Consider the following 19,228-nt stretch of genomic DNA (forward strand, 5'->3'; position numbering starts at 1 on the left):
GAGAACCGAAGATTCGTTTTCAAAAACCGTAATCTCTGGCGGAAAACCGCAAATCTGACAACCATGCTCTGTATATAATTTCAGAAACACACTACCGTATAAATATTCAAACGCTTCCTTCTTTATGATTTATGAACATTTAATTCTTATTTTTAACTCTTACCCTGTTAAAAATCTGGTAGTATCAAATTTAATCTAATTTTAGTTGTCACTGCTCCTACGCTATTTAGTGCCAAACTGACACCATATAGTGTCAAATTTAACCCAATTTGAACTGTTCAACTCCATTGTTTTAAAATAATGATATATTTATCGATTGTTTTAGTGTATACAATAACAATATATTGAGTAGGAGCAGTGGCGAATTAAATCAGATTAAATTTAACACTACAGATTCAACAGTGTAGTACACACGATTGGGTCATCCGTGCCTTGCGCTTTTTTTTATTCGAAAAACTAGGAGCTTCAAGTAATTAGTTACAATATTTATATACAATTTTGTTAAATACACAACTTTATACATACTTTCTAAATTAAAAAATGTTAAAGTATATGTAAGAATTACTTAATAATTTTTGTATATATTTAATTTGTCTTAAAATGACGAAAATTAACCCGGGACATGAAAGACCCAGTGTATAGTAAAAGACTGAAAAATCATGTGTCTAAAGTCGTCCCTTATTGTCTTGTTAAAATCTCTTTCGTTTTATAACACGTGCCTTTGTATTTTACTGAAAAGTGAAAATGATATTCCAAGAGAAGGTACGCGATGTAGATCAACGTCTTAACATGTGGTAGTTTTAAAAAATTTAAGCCTCGCAGCTGCTCGTAGTAACTGTAGCGTGTTTTATTAATCTTCACGGCTTCGCAAAGGGCTTCTCTATCCGTTGCATTATCGCACGTGTACGTTCGAATTACGTCGGAGGATTTGTGCGCCGGGCGTGCAATATATTTAAACGGCTCAAGCTCGGAATCGAGAGGTAGAGTTGTACCAGGCAACATTGCATATCTCGCTCGCTGACTTGTTATTTGCGGATGTATATACGCATGTATACAGAAGCTCATCTTTCGCAAGTGACTTTTAAATGCGACGTGATACGTTGAGTAGATTCTGTTGCCTACCGTATATCAAGGGACGGAAGAGTGGAGTTAATGCAAATTGGCTAACAGCTGATCGTAACGGAATCGCTGATCCGATTTGTATGCGACAAGTCACGACGGTCAATCCAATTAATTTATCAGCTTTCGCTCCGTGGAACGGAACAGTAGGCGTCAGACGTGCTGCTTGGCATTTTCCAGTAGCTCCGTTTTATAGATCGATAAGGCAAGAGAATGTCGGTCTATCGAAATACCAACACTCGTAAAACAGATTTATATTTATAAAGCCTCGCCGCCGCATGCATAATTATTATAAATTACTGATAAAGTCAAAACACATTTACTTAATAAATATGGAAATATATCGAACGTAATATATTATGATATTACAAATGTCAAAAGCACAACAGTATCTTGCCGATATTTTCTTGAAATATTCATCGGTTTTAACATTTATCGAATGTGGATAGAATGACGCTAGTGATAGTCTTTCGAGTTTCGCATGAATGAGCGAGACGGAGAAGCAACATACCCCGTCGAACGACACGGTTATAGCGTCCGTCGAAAAGCGAAGCGCGCGAATTATGTCGTTTCGACGAATAATAATGAGAGAACGTAGCCGTCGCGCACGTCAATCAGTGTCCTTTACGTGCCGTGGCCGATTTAATTATCCGATAGCCTCCTCTCTCCCGCATCATCATTCGGCCCCTCTTTCCACGCCGCGCTTTTTATTCCGCGCGATCGAGAGCCATCGCAATAGCGCGCGCGCGCGCGCGTTCGCACCGGGGCCGGGCGGTATTCAAATAGCGCGTTATCGGCTCGACAACCCCGTGAAAACGATAGCCGGGGCCGGATAACGACGAACAAGAATTGGCATTAAAGCGCAACGATCGGCACGATCGCGCTTTTATTGGTTTTCGAGTCTCGCGCGACATTTAATACATCCCGGCAGATACCGGATTACCGTTTCGCAGTATATTATCGCGGACAACTCAATGAAGCGAGGAGGCCGCTCAATGGACGTTCGTTAAAGCCGACGACGGGGCGACGTCGTCGTTTACGGTCACTCTGTCTCTTCGCCCGTCAAAGAGCGAGAGAGAGAGAGAGAGAGAGGACAAGTAGACCACGCCGTGTTACGTCCTAACGCTAACAGCAACTGGACCAATCAGTTGCGTTTGCAGCCACTCAAGTACGCTTAAGTGGCGCGTATCGCTGCGTCTAATTACGTTAGCTCCATCGATCCCGCCGTCCGTCATCCACTAGATGCCTGATTATCGGCACGTATTATCGGACAGGTTAACTGCTCTCTACGATGTCCCCGCCTGTGATCAAGTCCGTAACCAAACACGAGGCACGCGCACGCTCAAGTGCCAAGAACATTTGCTCATCTCGAGCTACGGTAAACGGGCATTGTGCCCACATTAGGGTCGCGTCTAAAATGGAAATGCCACTGAAACGATCAGATATACATCCAGATATACGTACATTGCGCTCTTGAACGTTACAAATTTATTCTCGTTCTAAAGAATGCTGCGCTACCTGTTAACTTTTAAATAAAGGTAGATGAAGTGCTCAAATAAACACCTTAAAAACATTTTATTTTTATACATGGAAAAATAACGATTTTGCTAAAAGAAGTATCTAAAAATTTAACTACAAAGCTGAAAATTTTGGCCTATCCAAGTTAATTAGGTACGTAGGAATCTCAAACATGATGAACAATGTTACAAAAAGTTTTGATATTCTACCAACCAATTTAAGCATTCCATATACATAATTACTTTGATGCATTTTCGGGTCTGTGTATCCAGCTAAATTTTTAAATATTTTAGCAAAACCGATTTTTCCGTGTATTTTTAATAACATGTAAATAGAGTTAAATTTACATTATTTATATCCAGCTTGTGAGATAGAAGAATATAAAAATTTTGTGAACACACTTTAAAAACTTGAAGGCAATTTTTTATTATGCGTGGGATGTTATGGTTATCTACCTACTTAAAAATTAAAAGTTAATGATTATAAAGATTTAGATTTATTTCAATTTATTTCGACTTTCTCTCGTTAAAAGAATAAACCTACTATTAAAGATTTCACTGTAATTTTATTATACTTGTGAGAAGTAATAAAATTCCTTTTGATCAGTGTGTCTGTTTAAACTGAAGAGACGAGAGAAATAGCTCTATCGGAGCACCCGATATACCACGCTAATCAAAGAGACGGTAGTCTCGGGAGTTGGTGGCCGTGAGCACTCGTCCGCTTTACTTAGAGGCTCTCGTGAGAAACTCGCTAAACCATGGTGGGATTACGCGAAAGGACGACGCAAACAGGGAGAACGGCCGGGAAGAGCTTCGAGAGGGTCGGCGGTTTTCGCCGCACCGCAAAACCACCGACTCGTGGCGCGGATTCCAAAACCACCCGACGACCAGAACCGACCGCGTTCGCCCTATAAGCGAACCTCTCTCTACCACCTTCCGTTATTCCGTAGAGAGCCGCTGGTCGGCGAAATATCATCGAAATATCGCGCGCGCGGTGGAGAATAGGCAAAAACATGATTTATCTTATAACGGTTTAAGCGCCATCAAATCAGAATTCCTTATAGAGCCGTAATATATCGCGCGCTCGAAATAACCACGATCGACGGTAATGAGCTCGAGTTGTGTAATTTCTATACAATTTTCGCGGGAAATCAGGCGAAAAACAATACGGAAATCGATGTTGGGTATACAACAAACTGATTGCCAAGCAAGTGAGCTTAAGCAAACCCGAGCACGATCGAATACCGAAATTATGCAACGCGATAACAATTCCCTTAATATCGCCAGACAATACGCCTCAAGATTTGCATGAGGCGTGGAGTGAGAGGGAAGGGAAGGGGGGAAACGAGAGAGAGAGAGAGAGAGAGACGGGCGTACGAGCGGTTGTATCTTATTGATCATTATGATTATTCCCCGTAGCAGACTGCGAATTCATCCCGAGACTGCGGGGCACGACCGCTATTTGCATAAGCAATGCATTTTGATTCGTAGACCCACATTGTACTCGGCACACGGGGAATGACATAAATAATGCATAGAATAATGATAGCGCGCGAGCGCGTAGTGCGTCTCGCATTGCGCGCGAAAGCGAGTCTCTCTATCGTGAAACGAAACGAAACGAAACGAAACGAGACGAGACGATTCTCGCGCGCTCACAATTCTTAGGTATGCTGAAATTGCAGTACGCCACAGCGGCGTATGCATTTTGTTCTACTCTCGTTAACCATTACCGACGTGTTATATTCAGCTATCTCGCGGTGTGATTCGCGGGATCTTCGTGCACACATCACGGTAGATCCTACCGTACATCGTTCTGCGTGAAGAAGTACAAATAGGCTCGGAGATAGGCGAAAGGTTCTTTAAGATTATAAACAGAAATACTAGGATTTGAAAGACCTCAAAAGGCAAGCATTTCTGCTGTAACATTAACCCTTCGTAGGCACATTACATCTTTTATTTATTCAGGCGAAATTTCACTCTTAAATTTCTTGGCACAAATTTCAATTTCCATTAAATAAAGGTTTTAACATTTGAGTTATATAACTATTAGTAGTTAAATACCTCTAGGCTTTCAAAAAATCTAGAAAAATTACTTTTCGACATTTCTGTTATATCATCAAATAGTTATTTAATTCAAAGTTAATACTTTATTTAGTAAAAATTGAAATTTGTGCCAAAAAATTTGAGTAAAATTTTGACTGTGTTCTAACACAGTAAAAAAAAATTGGACTGAACAAAAAAACTCAGAGTGACTTGTGTAAAGTTGGCCCCTCAACTTTTGAAAAAAATTAACTTTTTATAACTCATTCGGTTGCTCATCGTTGGCACATTTCAAATTTTTATTTGTATGCTTCTGTCAAAAAAGTTATTCAAAAAACAATTTTGGAAGGCTAATTTCACCCTAGCCATGTGAAAAAATTAGATTTAATTAGTCTAAATCGATTTCCTTTGTACATGGTAAAACAAGTCAATTGCACAACTTTAGTTAAAATCATTAACAATTTAAATTTAAAGGATGGTCTACTGAGAATAAATAGCTCAAATCGCAGTTACTATACTTAAAATCACCACATTGGAGTATAGTTACAATTTGAACCTATCTGAGTCAAACGTCCCCGAAACTGTAACTAAATTAATAATTTTCTAACTGAAGATATGCAGACGAAAAATTGATTTGTTTCGAAATATGCAGATAAAAACCTATCGATTCATGCCAGAAAAAGATTCATGCATTTTTAGTATTTATAATAACTGTCATTTGGACCGATCTATTTGAGTCGACTATCCTCGAAACTTTAAATTGTTAATAACTTTGTAACTAAAAATGTGCAAACGAAAATTTGACTTATTTCAACGTCAAACATCAAGTAAAACCAAATATGTGTACATATATGTGCCAGTACCTCTCAAGAGGTTAACGTGTGGTTTAAACTTACCCTCACTTAAATTAATGTTAATGTAAAAATTGTGTTTTTCTAGCTATAATTCATCACTAAACTAATTTTGTAGTAGTAAATTTAAACTTTAAATTTTAAATATTATTCACTGCAAAACCATCAGTTTGATAATTAACAATAGATAAAAAAATACAATTTTCATATTACCGTCAGGTTAAGCCTAATCACAAGTTAATCAGCAAATGAAAAATCAGGCCTTATACAGTTAACGTATAATCACATCTCGTATAACTTGCCAGGCCATTTACTTAAATTTACCTCGCGAGAAGTAAAGAGTGTATGTAGAGCGGCTAATAAAACCATCGCGTTAAAACGCTATTTCACGAGAGAAGGCAGTAACGGTGTCGGCGCCTATCTGCCGGCAATGCGTCTACAATGCGTTCTTTTATGTGCGTCAATCCGCCCATAGCTATGTATGTCCATAGCACAAACCCACGATGATGCGAAGCGAGCTGAAAGCACCTGACACGTGTACGCACGATTCGCCTGATCCCGACACTGCACTGGCAGGCCAGGCCATGCATTCGAGCAGATTGCTCGATAAGAGGCGACCGCGCGGCAGTTTAACCCGTCGAGCAATTAAGGTGATACGATCGGCGCTCTCGTGAAATAACGTCACACTGCCACGCCGCTGATACATGAATAAATGTACCTACCCTCCGTCTTTCTTCTCGTATCTGTATGTGTAGTCCCTCTTCGCTCGCCTCTCTCTCTCTCTCTCTCTCTCAAGCGTATTTACACGAATGCTTTGCATGGCATCTCGCATGCATGCACACGACGCGGTAACCACGATCACGACGACGATGACGACGACAACCAGCTGTGCACGCTAGAGATCGCTGCGCAGAAGACTTAACTTAATAACATGCGGACGCTGACGTTTATAGACTCCGTTTTGCCGTTGGCAAATGTAAAGTGACCGTTCTCTCTCTCAGAGTTGGATATTCCCTTAGACCACTATTATGCAAGAAATCATATTACACGTATTTCCACAACAGAATAGAATGAAGTATACGAATGTAACGAGTCACGAAATTACTGTACCCGTACAGCAGTGATAATAAATTTGTCAGTGTGCAAGGAATAAAGAGAATACGCAAAAAAACCCCAAACAACGCACTTCGGATCTTCAACTGTAATGATTTAATGGGCGTGTACATCACAAGTCAAAAGGTTAAGAACCGCTGTTGTTGTACCATGTACTTGGCGGATACTACGCGCCATAAAAAGAAATATTAGACGTGACAGGTTCGAGGTGAAACACTAGATAACAGACGGACGAGAGAACGAGGAACGTTGGAGAAAAAAAAGAGCACACGAAAAACGGCAGGAATAAAGATTAAGCGAACAGAAGCCGCGGGCAAACAAAGGGTCGAGAGTTATGATTCGGCCGTTCTGAGTAGACCAGGTAATTACTGGTTGAATCTGGAAGAGAGAGAAAGAGAAAGAGGGGGAGATTCATGTCTTTTCTTTCTCAGCGCTTCCTATCCCTCGACCATGGAGCTCAATCTCGTTGAAAGAGGAAACGAGATAGCGAGTGGAGGAGAAGGAGGAAGGGAGCGAAAAGAAAAACTATGACAATGAATAAAAGCGCGACGAGAAAACTCCGTCGAACTCTGCGCGAATGAGCCCCGCGCGTGGTACTTTAACGACACAAAGGGAGTTCAAATATCGGCCAACTGTCGTGGCCCGCTACCGTCGCGTCGTCTCTCCCAACTCCCTGGAACAGCCCATTCACTCTCCTCGTTCACTCCTATCTCTTCGTCTCTCTTTCACCGTCTGGTACGCTTCGTTGCCAGTGGAAGCGAGAACAGGGGGTATCAACAAAAGCGACGGCGTTACAAAAGCTTCGGCGATAATAGGAAGCACGGCGGGAGCCACCCTGGCAGTTCGGTCACCTAATCTGTTACAGTCATAAACCCCGTTCTCACCCTCTCGTCTCTACCCCCTGCCTTCACGGTGACGCCCTTTTACGAGCTCTTCCCGACAGAGCAACTCACCCTTACGTAAAACGCTCATCAGTCTCTCTCTCTCTCTCCCTCCCTCCCCCCCTCTCTCTCTCTCTCTCTCTCTCTCTCTCTCTCTCTCTCTCTCTCTCTCTCTCTCTCCTCTCTCTCTCTCTCTCATTCTCTCCAAATTTTTTATAAAGTGATTTTATCAGCACCTGCAAAACAGTTCGTTCAACATCGGGACAGTTATTTCACGAAACGTGTGCAAAATGCGAAGACAATGAAATAAGTAATGCCACAAGTTTAATATCTCTGTACCTTCTCTGGAAACTTTTAATAACGACTTGACGATCGTGGAATGATGTGCTTTTCTTTTTATCGATAGCATCGAGCCTTTTGCGGCATCAACGGTCCTTGAGGGCGTCGCGCGATACTCAATGGGGAATCTGTAACACGAGGGTCGTTTCCCTTGGGATTAAGGGGAGAGATCGAGGGAATATGTTATAATTACCGCCAAACTGAACGCCGGAGCAGGAGTCAGGCGAAAAAGAGGGGCTCTCTCTGATCGTACCTACCTATCAACCTCTCTCGCTTTCGACACTCGCGACAATGCCCGTCCCTTTCGATCTCCCGGGACCGATACTGCCGCTCTTTTCTCCCCTCCCTTTCGGCCCCTTCATCTTTTTTACGACGCATCACGACGCAGCCAGTAACGTCAAAATGAAATTTCTAAGGACGAGGACAGTCGCCATTCTCTTACTACTCCCTTTCACGATAATCTCGTTACCCACGCCGACAATCGGGAAAGTGGAAGGCTAAGGGTAAAGGACGAACGGCACCCCTTGTTGTTGTCCTCCCCCTCGTGCGACGACGTGAGGGAGGGTGCATCGAGGCAATGAAATCCGAGCACGCGGCCACATCACTCGAGAGCATCTAAATTGCGATTCTAATCGGCGCCGCTCTCGTCAGCGCCCCCAACCATCCGTTTTGCGGATCATAAATGCGCGATCACGCTGAGTCATAACGTCATAACCCGCGCCGCGCCGCGCCGGGCAAATTGAAAATGACAATCGGTGATTCTCGATAAAAACGAGGGGATAAAAGAGTTTCGAAGAGAATGTACAGATTGCAGGGAAAAAAATCTACACTATTAGTTATCAGAGAAACAATGGCATTCAAATCTCTTAAGTTAAATAACATTTCAACTTCCACATGTATCAAAATATAATCGATTTATTTCTGTAGTTAACTTCAATGTAAACAATGTCCATATTAACTCACTTAGTAAATAATAAACTAAATTTGAGTAAAATTTAATACATTTTCTGGAATTAAATCGTTAATCCCATTGTTTTAATTAAATTAACATTATATTGAGTAGGAACAATGGCGACCTATGGAAATGATTGAAAAAATTCTCAAATTGAGTATAATTTGATATTACGACTGCAGTATATGGATAAAGGAAGAGTTTTAGTGATAAGAGATATTTATCTATATTTTACGGCAGTGGAAAAAATGCAAAAGTACTATGATACCATACGTTATCCGATCGTAAAAAGTAAATGTTTCCTTTTATTCGCACGGGAACGACAATGGAACGGACCACTCATGAGCCAACTGCGTTCGATTCCATGTGCTCCAAACGTCCGTTTCGTATTAGTTGTTTTTCTATGCCAACAGAGCCTGGTGGAGAGAGAGAGAGAGAGAGAATTGTCGCGGGACTCGTTTCTTCGCTCCGACGATCGGCTACGAGTCGAAAAACGAAACGAACGCGAAGCGGCGGAATGGGGTGGAGAAAAGAATGTCTCCCTCGTGTCTCCGAGTTGTCGAGCCATTATCGAAGCTATCTCTCGACAGTCGACCGGGCGTTTTTAAGAGCATAGAGCCAGCCTTTATCTGGCGAACAAGCTACAACTAATGTAGATCCCGACTAAGACCCTGATTTTATCCTTCTATTTTATCTGCGCGATACCTGAAATAGAACTCTACACGTAGCATCATAGAACTACTTCCTCACTATTTCTTAGCGTCTCAACAAAAAAAAAAAAAAAAATACCGTTACTCATCTTTTAGCCGCGGGGTTATCACTTTTTTAAAAAACATTTTTATACAAGCGTCTACTATTTCCGTCTTAAAAACGCGCCAGAGAAACGCTGGCGTTTTTAGGACATTACGCCGGTTGTATTATCTCAATTATGTAAAATACGAGAAGTCGCAGTGTATCCATAAGAGGTCTTAAGCAGAGAAAGTAAGAAGCGCGGGAGTGCGATGAGGAAAAGAAAAAGGAAAAAGACGAAAAGATGGTAACCGAGGACGAGCTCGAGGTAGTATACGGTAGTATACGGTAGCCGGCGTGTATATCATTAACCTCATCCTCGTTTTTCGTCTTCCCCCTCGCGCGCAGCCACCACAACCGCCCACCCCACTTGCGTGACAAGCATAGGTCTCAACAACGGTCTGATGAAACAGGAATGCATCGTCTCGTTCTCTCCCATCCGCGCGTATAATGCGTATATTCTCTCCCGTTCCCTTCGATACTCTCTTCTTTCTTCATCCACGCCGCGCGATACCCGGCCCGAGCCGCCACCGTCTCTCTTCCAGATGACTCCGACCCAGCGCAGCACAAACGAGTAATTAACTATCTCCGTGTGGGACACGTGTTCCCATCGTGTTCCCTCTCCTCCTTCCGTTCGCTTCTCCCTCTGTCTCCTCCTCCTCCCGACTATTTCTCCCGCTGCCTTCCACCTCGCCCTCCACCGACTCTCTCCGTGTTTGCACACACTCTCTTATGTTAATTCAGCTTAACGCCCAGAAGTCCTCGAGGGGTCGAGGCAAGCGCCTTGCTTGCGCCGAAAAATTACGGGCGATCACGAAGAGGGAGCCCACGACGATCAGGGTGGTCACGGACGATCTCGTGGAAAATAATAGGGATGTTCGTCCACTCATGTGTTACGTGACAGGGGAGAAGATACGTAAGGGTCGTTTGATCGTCGGTATAATAGGGTTCTCATACCGTTATTCATTATACACTCGACGCGATTTACGTCCGAGCTTCACGTTAACGTCCCTGAAAATGGTACCACTAATTCCCCGCGCCATTCTCATGAAATCAACCGACAAAGTTTATTTCAATTATGAACTCTCGCAGGGATTGCGGACAATATACTCGAAAAGTCCTCGACATTTGATTCGTAAAAAGTCCTTTTCCGATCGTTTTGTAATTTTTCAGGCTTGTTTAGATTCGTAACAAAGGCGAATCCTCGTTATTTGCCATTCGACACGGTTCGCATTTCGGAAAAGCATCACGTCGAGAGAGAGAGAGATGCGTTTGTTAATAAACTCGATTATTCCGACGTAATCCGTAGCGAACGTCTAATGACCAGGTAGTAGTGCCGGCCTCAAATTTATCCATGGCATTCATCTTCCCATTAGCGGTGAATAATTCCGTTGGCGTTTACGTGCCGATTCCCCATTCGTCCGGGTTGTAAGATGATTGGCCGTAGGGAGAAACGATGGTGTCGTCGCACGGTCACGACCTCTTCCCTTCCCTCTTATACACGCTCTCGTATTCCCATCCGTTGAGAAATCGAACCGAGAGGTCACAAGACGTCGATAATAATGGATAACTATAACAGCTAGTGATACAAGTCAACCTGTCGCGCGCTTCCTTAGAAACTTTACCGCACGTTCTTAGAAAATTATGACTCTATTTTTCCTTGGTACAAATATTTAATTTATAAATTAAGGCAAAATAAATTCGAAGAAAAGACAGATAAAATATTAGTTGAAAAAAAAAAAGACAGATAAAATATTAATTCTGTAATAAATTCAAGCAGATTTAGCTTCGATGATTTTAAATTCAGACTCAGTTCTAAAAATACGTAATGCTAAGGATTGAAAAGTTGCAATAAATAATGATCATTCTCGACGATATCATTGAGAAAGAATAAAAATTAACCATGAAAAAAAAGTACAGGAAACAGGCTTAATGATGATAATAAGATTTCATATTTAACATATTTTCTATGCGAGGATAAGCACAAGATATTGTTGATAATAAGTATACGATTCTCCTTGAATCATTGTTCATTATCCACATTGAATGAAATTAGTACACATTAATGCTCTTTTTGGTGAATGCCATCAATCTTTTAATCTCAGTAATTTATCCAGAGGAAAATCTAAACTTTTTATTACGTAAAAATCAGAAAAAAAAGAAAAAGGGACAATGGTAAAAGACACGTGATTACGAAACAAGAATCTCAGAGGCACTCTTTGACGTACTGTGCAACATTGGAAACAACGGGAAGCGAAAAAAATGAGAAAAGGAAAAAACAAGTAGGGAGACAACATGACAAACCGCCAGGTCTAATGCCAATTAGTGCCAGTCTTCTGTACGAATAGGCCCGCAGGGACCTCGCGAAGCTACCTCCGGAGTTTCTTTCTTCTCTTTTTCTGCTTGGATTCAGGTATATCGAATGTGCAAGTCGTATCCTGGCCAAAAATTACAACGGATATCCTTTCAAATACAAGTGTGAAATGAGCTCTTCCTTAAAATGAAATTTTTACAGAGAAAGATCATGTTTAAATAGAAAAACTTATCGAATTAAAGCGATGAAATTGTATCTCACAGCGGTACAGGTAAAAACTTGTCCTCAGGTCAGAATGAAACGCGACGACGACGATCCGGGTCCATTCAGCAGTTTAAGGGTTCGGAAAGGTAGCCACAGGAGAATTGGAAATAATCAGTGAAATCTATAGGTAAAGCTCTCTCTCTCTCTCTCTCTCTCTCTCATCCACCCTCCTCCGAACTCCTAGCGGACCAATTTACGACATCACGAGGGTTTCGGAGAAGCTCTCGTGTACGATTATTGTAATACCACGGAGATTATTTCGGCAGGTAGAGGGAAGGAATATTTGCAAAGCCAGTACCTGCCATCTGTTCACCTTCCGTTCACGCGAAACACTTGTGACGGAATTTTGTCGCGTCAGACTTTTCTAGCGAATACATTGCGGCAATCGGCTAATTACACAGCCCAGCGTGATATTTAATCATCATAACATGTACTTTTTATATTCTTTTTCCTCGGTCATCAGCGCTTAATCGCGCATAAGCGGCAGCGATTATTATTTATTACGTCGTAAAGTATATCGTTGAGCAAAGAAACGGAACAACACGAAACAAAAAGGCACGGGATGGATCGCCCGTCATATATCGAGTATGTTGATCATAACGGGGGAGAGAAGAGAGGGAGAAGGGTATCTCTCACTCGACCCGTCATCGATTGCGTGTATCACGCGAAACCGCTTCCTACGCCGGTCGCCGCGCATTAACGTGTAATTGTATCTAAAAGTAAATACAGACGTCTCGCGATAAAATCGGTAAACGCCTCGCGCGTTACGCGTTAGCGTCGGTAGATGCGCGTTCCGTTGGGCGATAAAACCGCCACGGAAAGGAGAAAGCGTAGGTAAGGAAAGTGGAAATTAAAACCGTCGCTGCTCACCACACACACACACACGCGTGTAATACACGTATATAAAGACGGAACGCGCGGCGCGCATACATACGATATCTCGCCGCGGAGTTCCTCCATCCATTCGGCGGCGCAGCACCGTGTAATTACGTCGGACGAGAGCACGAGATCGCGATCCGGCTCGGCCAGGAAACGTATAATGGGAGTATAATGCGTGAAATTTACTGGCCGCATCGGCATAATGGACGACGTGACGCTCAAGATATCACCGTGATTCCATATTTCCGAGCGATACGCGCGCGCGGCGCGGCGCGGCGAAGCGTAACGCCGCGCGATTCACCGCGCGTACGCGTACGATCTCCGATTTTAATGCGAGCAATTACCAGGACGGGATGGGACAAGCCAGATCGAATCGGTCCAGAACCTGAGGCCCTCTGCCCACAGCTCCGCTTCGAATATCCGCATCGCGTCACACATTTATCGCAGGCGGCCTCGACCTGTAATTTCGCCGAGTCGGATTTCAACGTTGCGTATATCACTATCACCGGATATCGATGAATCGCACGAATGCGAATTCAGATTTAATTAACCTCTGTTGCGGTAAGTATCTGTGTTTATCGAAAAAATTCAAATTTTCAACATTTACTAGATGGCTTTTAAAATTGCGTGATTGACACTTTGAGAATCGAGTATATATCCGGACGAACACGGTCAAAAATTGATCTATCGATTAATGCCCGGTTTTTCATTCGCTAGTTAACTTTCAGGGTCAACCTAATAATAACGTAAACATTCTTTTATCTACGATTATCACTAAACTGATAGTTTTGTAGTGAATAACATTTAAAGTTTCCACTACAAAACTATTAGTTTAGTGATAATCATAGATAAAGGAATTTTTACGTTAACTTTTAAAGTTACCACTACAAAACTATTAGTTTAGTGATTAACCTAGCTAGAAAAACATAATTTTGCCATTATCATCAAGTGAAATAAGGTTAAGTCTGAACCACAAGTTATCGCAAGTTAGGTAATTAAAAAACTAGGCCTAAGACTTTTCGACCTAATTTGAGTAGTTGGGAAATTAGTATGAAATTAAACTCCTAAAATTGGTTTTTTAATGACGTTTTGACGAGAATTCGAAATGTGTGTGCATGAGCAATAAATTGAGCTATAGGAAGTTAATTCTTTTTAAGTCAGAGGCTCTAACTTCATACGAGTGTAAAACACAGGTATATTCAGAAAAAAGTTTTGACAATTCAAAGAAATGTTTCTTTGCTATACGGTTAAAGAAAAAATTTCTTTGATTTGAATATAATTTCTTTAAATCAAATAAATTTTATTTGATTCCAAAAAATAATGTTTAAATCAAAGAAACGACGTTCAAATCAAAGAAATTTTTATAGCAAAGAAACATTTCTTTAAAAGTTGAAGAAACCTTTCTCTGGGTGCTTCCTACGCGCAGTCTCTTGTATCAATCGATCTTGCGCAATCAGAGATTAACATATTGCTAATAAAGAGGTCCCGACGTGTCGCATCTCGACGAGGAGAAATTGAACCATGAAGAAGACGAAGACCAAGGGAAGGAACCCGCGACCGGTTGCACCGCGTTTTTTCAGCTGTGCACATTCGGACGCGTTTGAACAGCGTGTCGGTGCAAACAGACCGATTAAAAGTATCAATATTTACCGAATTGGGGGTCCTGCGCAAACGGTGCGCCGTGCAGTTTACAGGAGGTAGTAAACCCGCCGGCGAGGTCCGGTCTCTCTAATACGCGCGTGTGTACGGGTGTATACGTAACGACGCCCGTCTGCCAGTTGACGTTCGCAACGTGTACCCTGCTAACTAACGTCAGCACTTCGCACCGTCCGTCTATCCAGCCTTTCCCGCGGAGTTACGGATCACCGCACTTCCCTTCGTCCCTACTCGCCAGTTTCATGTTGTTCGACTACATAGGGTGTAGTATACGTGAAAACTATTTTAGGGATGGATACATACTCCCAATACGAAGAAAAATGCTTGTTAAATATGGAAAGGGCTTATAAAGTTCAGAATTGAACACAAATAATACGTCGTTCCTTTATTTCAAAAGTGACACAATTAAAAAAACAGAATTTTCAGATTATAGTTATCAATGACGTGAACATCAAAAACTGAAAATTGTCAAAATTATCACAAAAAGAGTGGTTTCTTAATTTCTAAGTAGTAGGTAGATGAAATACTCATCTCTCTCTCTCTAAAAAAAAACAGAACATCTAAAAAAAATTTTATTTTTTAGTAGTATGGAATTAAATTTACATTAGTTTATATTCTTACGAAACAGAAAAATGTAAAATTGATGAATTTTAAGACTTCTGGGCAATATCTTTTATTTTCTTTTAATAAAATTTTTCAAGTAACCATACGTGTAGTGCTGTGACTATCCTTAAAGGTTAAAGATTATGAAACCAAAATGACAAAAAAGATTCGATTATATCAAGAAGTTTTCGCTGATATTAGAGTTGATTAGTCGATACCTTTCCGTCAAGTTGAAAAATATTTCTCCTTTTCTGGCAATTTATAATAATTTTTTGAGTTTTGGCATTTTTTAAAAAAACGTGTATAAATCGTAATATTCAACAGAAAGAACCGAAATGAGCTGAGCGAATCAAATATATCGCTAAGTAAGAGCATAAATCGACATCGATTAATACTTAACTTTTGATGAGATAATTCAAAAACAATAGATAAATTTAGACCGAGAAAAATTTTCAATGTGTATTCTCCGGATGTATTTCAAATCTACCGATGACAATCTACATACAACAATACTTAGCCCGATCCTTTTAGGCAACTTTTCTACATGTTATATATATATGATCATAACTGATGCACCGCCCATTATTACTATTATTATTAGAGTCGAGCCTTTTCCTGGGGCTCTCATTACACTGATCGTTAGGCTCCTTTTCTCAGGCTAACGACACCGACACAAAGTGACGTTTGACTCTTGTCTCGCGCGTCACAGCGATTGTCACTCACAATGACCGGTAAATGCGTACAATATATATCTTTTTCTATGAGTCACGTTCAAGTCACGTTCGACTAACTGACTGGATTAGCGAGTAGCGAAAAAATTGTTTGTCCACAGCATTAATTGCGCGCCGGGTGCTTCGTGTTTTTTTAACGAGAGAGTTGCGTCGCGGCGAAACCGAAAGAAAAGGCGTTAATATCCTGTGTAATGGTCGGAGAAACGTTATATACAGTCGAGCGGGAAAGAAAACCGAGAAACGGCGTGAACGTGACGGGACTACGCAACGACGACTCCGAGGGGGCTGGAGAGTCGCGGTGGACGGCGAGTCGTGCGCGACGACTAAGTCGCCATTATCTCGACCGGACCATTAAATACAGACAGCGCCGAGTCCACCGCTGCACGGACAACTCTGCTCGCACGATTCACGGATCAACGACTCCGATGTGCTGTGGCGAAACGCTTTTCGCACGGCCGCGAGAAGTCTATACGACGGCAAATGCGATTGTTCCGCGTTCCTACCGCCGAATTCTCGGAGCGCGATGGAGAAGCACGTGCACGTCCACGTGACGCGTTGTATATTTAATAAATTGAATTTATCGGTATAGCGGTTTCAACTGCAGAGGATTTGAATCCATTCAAAATCGATTAACATGGTTCATACCGGACACATTTTCGGAGAAAGAGGACTAATTGTTTCTTGTGGATGGACGTGATCACTATGTCGGTCACGGTACAACTACGGGGCTCACATTGAAAGGTCATGAGGGTATATCCACACAAACTTGCATAGCCGCATAAACATATTACATAAAGAAAATTATCTAATTGCATTTCTCTTTTAAAGTCGTACATAAAATGTTATTTTCTTTATGCACACGGTTATGCAGCTATGCAAGTTTGTGTGGATATACCATAAGTCCTAAAGGCATATCTAACGTGCACTGCAGGTAGCATACTTTAGTTGTGTTCATTGTCAGCGTTGAAAAATTATGGTTATATTACGAGCACTGTAGGCTTTCAGCTACGTAAATTTTGGAGCAGAGCCTTTAAATCACTATCCTTGAGTAGAAAATACTTGATTAATGATAGTCCAGTAGAATAGAATAACAAGGTTGTCATCAATTCTCCTCGTACCAACTTTCTACATCTTTTCCCTGACCATTGTTCACAATTTTTCTAACTTTTGCCTAATTTCAATTTTCTGGAAATTCTGAATACAGCTAAATGCAGACAAAAAAAACTTCGACAGTAAGACGAAACTAAGGAAACGTTGGATTTGTTTACTGCTTAAGTTTTTTTGTATGTCATGAACCTTAACAGTGGCCCCCATGCTATCGTGAATGTGTTAATAAAGTCACATGCTACTGTAAATTTCTGATTTGACGAGTTGTTTATGGCACTCAGAGTTAATGGACCTTGAATCGATCCAAACTCTGCAATCGAAAAGGCTATTAAATATATATGCGATTATAGTGCAAATCCAAGTGTGCAAAAAAATTGATTTTAATATATGTAAAAATAACCATTTCCTTGACATGAAGGGATTTATATTTTAAATTTGTTTGGCTGAAGATGGTTCCAAAGTGAACTGAAACGTACTATTTTTGGAATAAAGATTCTATTTTTGGATCGAAGAATTAAGATTGCGTATTAATTACCACGCTGACTCTCATTCGCTCCGGTGTTGGAGTTTTTTGTTGTCACATTAAGTAAATTTGACTCTATAAGATGTAACAGTGCGCCTTTTACAAACTTGAATTTGCAATATCTCGCAATGTGCATCACATCACGTGCATCTCACGCCACGTGGTCGCGTCACCTCGAAACCTAGTGATGGTGATTTTCCTGATATAACGATCGATGCACAACGATTTCTCCGACGCGTTAATGAAAATTTTCGCGAGCGACCGAAACCCGATATGTGAACGGAACGTGGAATGCCATGCGTCGACATCGTGTCGCGGCGTCAATCGAGATCACGCATTCGCGCGTGTACACGGTGAAACTCGAGAAGTCGTCTGGATTCGTCGATGACATCGGATCGTGTTACGAGAGGTGCGAAACGCGCTGCAGTCGGAGTAACGGGAGCGCAATCGAGCGCGACAGCTTAAGCACTCTGACAGGAAAGAAATCACCCTGCGGTGTGATTACTCTTTCACGGCAAAGAGAACGGAGAAAGAGATAGACAGACAGAGAGAGAGAGAGAGAGAGAGAACGGGAGGGGAGGAAGAGTGGCGCGTCAGAAACACGGGCCGCGATCAAGGAGGAGCAGGTTAAACAGGGTTAACAACGATGTAAATTACAGACGTAAATCAGACTGTCGCGCGCCGCGCCGGTCCGCGCCGGCGCGTCGCATCGCGACGCGGCGCGGCGCTACGTTAAGTATGCAACGTGCTGTAAAATAGACGGAAGGCACCGCAGCGGGTCTCTTGGGAGAGAAAAAAAGGAGCCCGACGACCTCACAGAGAGCAGCGCGGCCATTTCGCTGAGCGAGCGAGAGAAGTCAAAACACTCTATCGACGTCGCGCGATCTTTCGACATCTAACTATCCGACCCCGGCAAATGGAAGCGACGAGCAGAGATACGATCGCTAGTTCGCAACCGCGAAATATATCACCGTCTCGTGTCGTCGACACCGTTATCGGCCGCATTCCGGCGGGGGAAGCGTATCCCGAAGCACCGCATTCAGCCTAATTTATTCGGCCTGAGAATTTACATCGATTAAATCCGATAGCTATTTAATGGTTACACAATTGCGGTTTACGCAGTTTATCCCCTCGCCGAAAATACCATCGCCAATACTGGGGGGAGGGAGAAAGGGGGTTCGGGAGGGGATACAAATAAACAATATTAGTACTGTTATTATTATTACGTTATGTTATTGATAATCGCTACTCACCGGATGCCTGGCAGCGGCGGCGGCCACGGCGGCTGCGTTGATTCCGGCGCTGGGATACATCCTTCCTGCGTGGTTTCCCGCTCGATGCGTGGCAATATCTGTACGACGTATCTCGCGCCCTGACTCCGGCGAGAGACGTTGAGAAAGCCGGAAACTCCTTCAGTTGAGAAGCGTCATGTCACACGCGGCACACTTATTCCGACTGAGTTGCTCCCCCGTCGGGGAGGAACAATAACAACAACAAACGGCACAACAGCAACAACCGTTAACAGTAGTAAACGACGTTTTCGAGGGGGG

At 42.2% G+C, this 19,228-nt stretch overlaps 1 protein-coding gene across 3 annotated transcripts in view; it reads right to left on the minus strand.

The window, feature by feature from the left end:
* Nucleotides 1-19,222, minus strand: part of LOC108762591 (protein groucho-1) — a 73,361-nt gene extending 54,139 nt beyond the window's left edge. For all 3 annotated transcript variants that reach the window (XM_018509650.1, XM_018509652.1, XM_018509649.1), the window contains exon 1: nt 18,932-19,222. In XM_018509650.1, the coding sequence (XP_018365152.1) occupies nt 18,932-18,991 (60 nt within the window). In that variant the 5' untranslated portion in view covers nt 18,992-19,222. The remainder of the gene's footprint in view (nt 1-18,931) is intronic.
* Between the last annotated feature and the right edge of the window lie 6 nt (nt 19,223-19,228).

The sequence above is a fragment of the Trachymyrmex cornetzi genome, unplaced genomic scaffold, assembly GCF_001594075.2.
Source record: "Trachymyrmex cornetzi isolate Tcor2-1 unplaced genomic scaffold, Tcor1.1 scaffold309, whole genome shotgun sequence".
Classification (NCBI taxonomy): domain Eukaryota; kingdom Metazoa; phylum Arthropoda; class Insecta; order Hymenoptera; family Formicidae; genus Trachymyrmex; species Trachymyrmex cornetzi.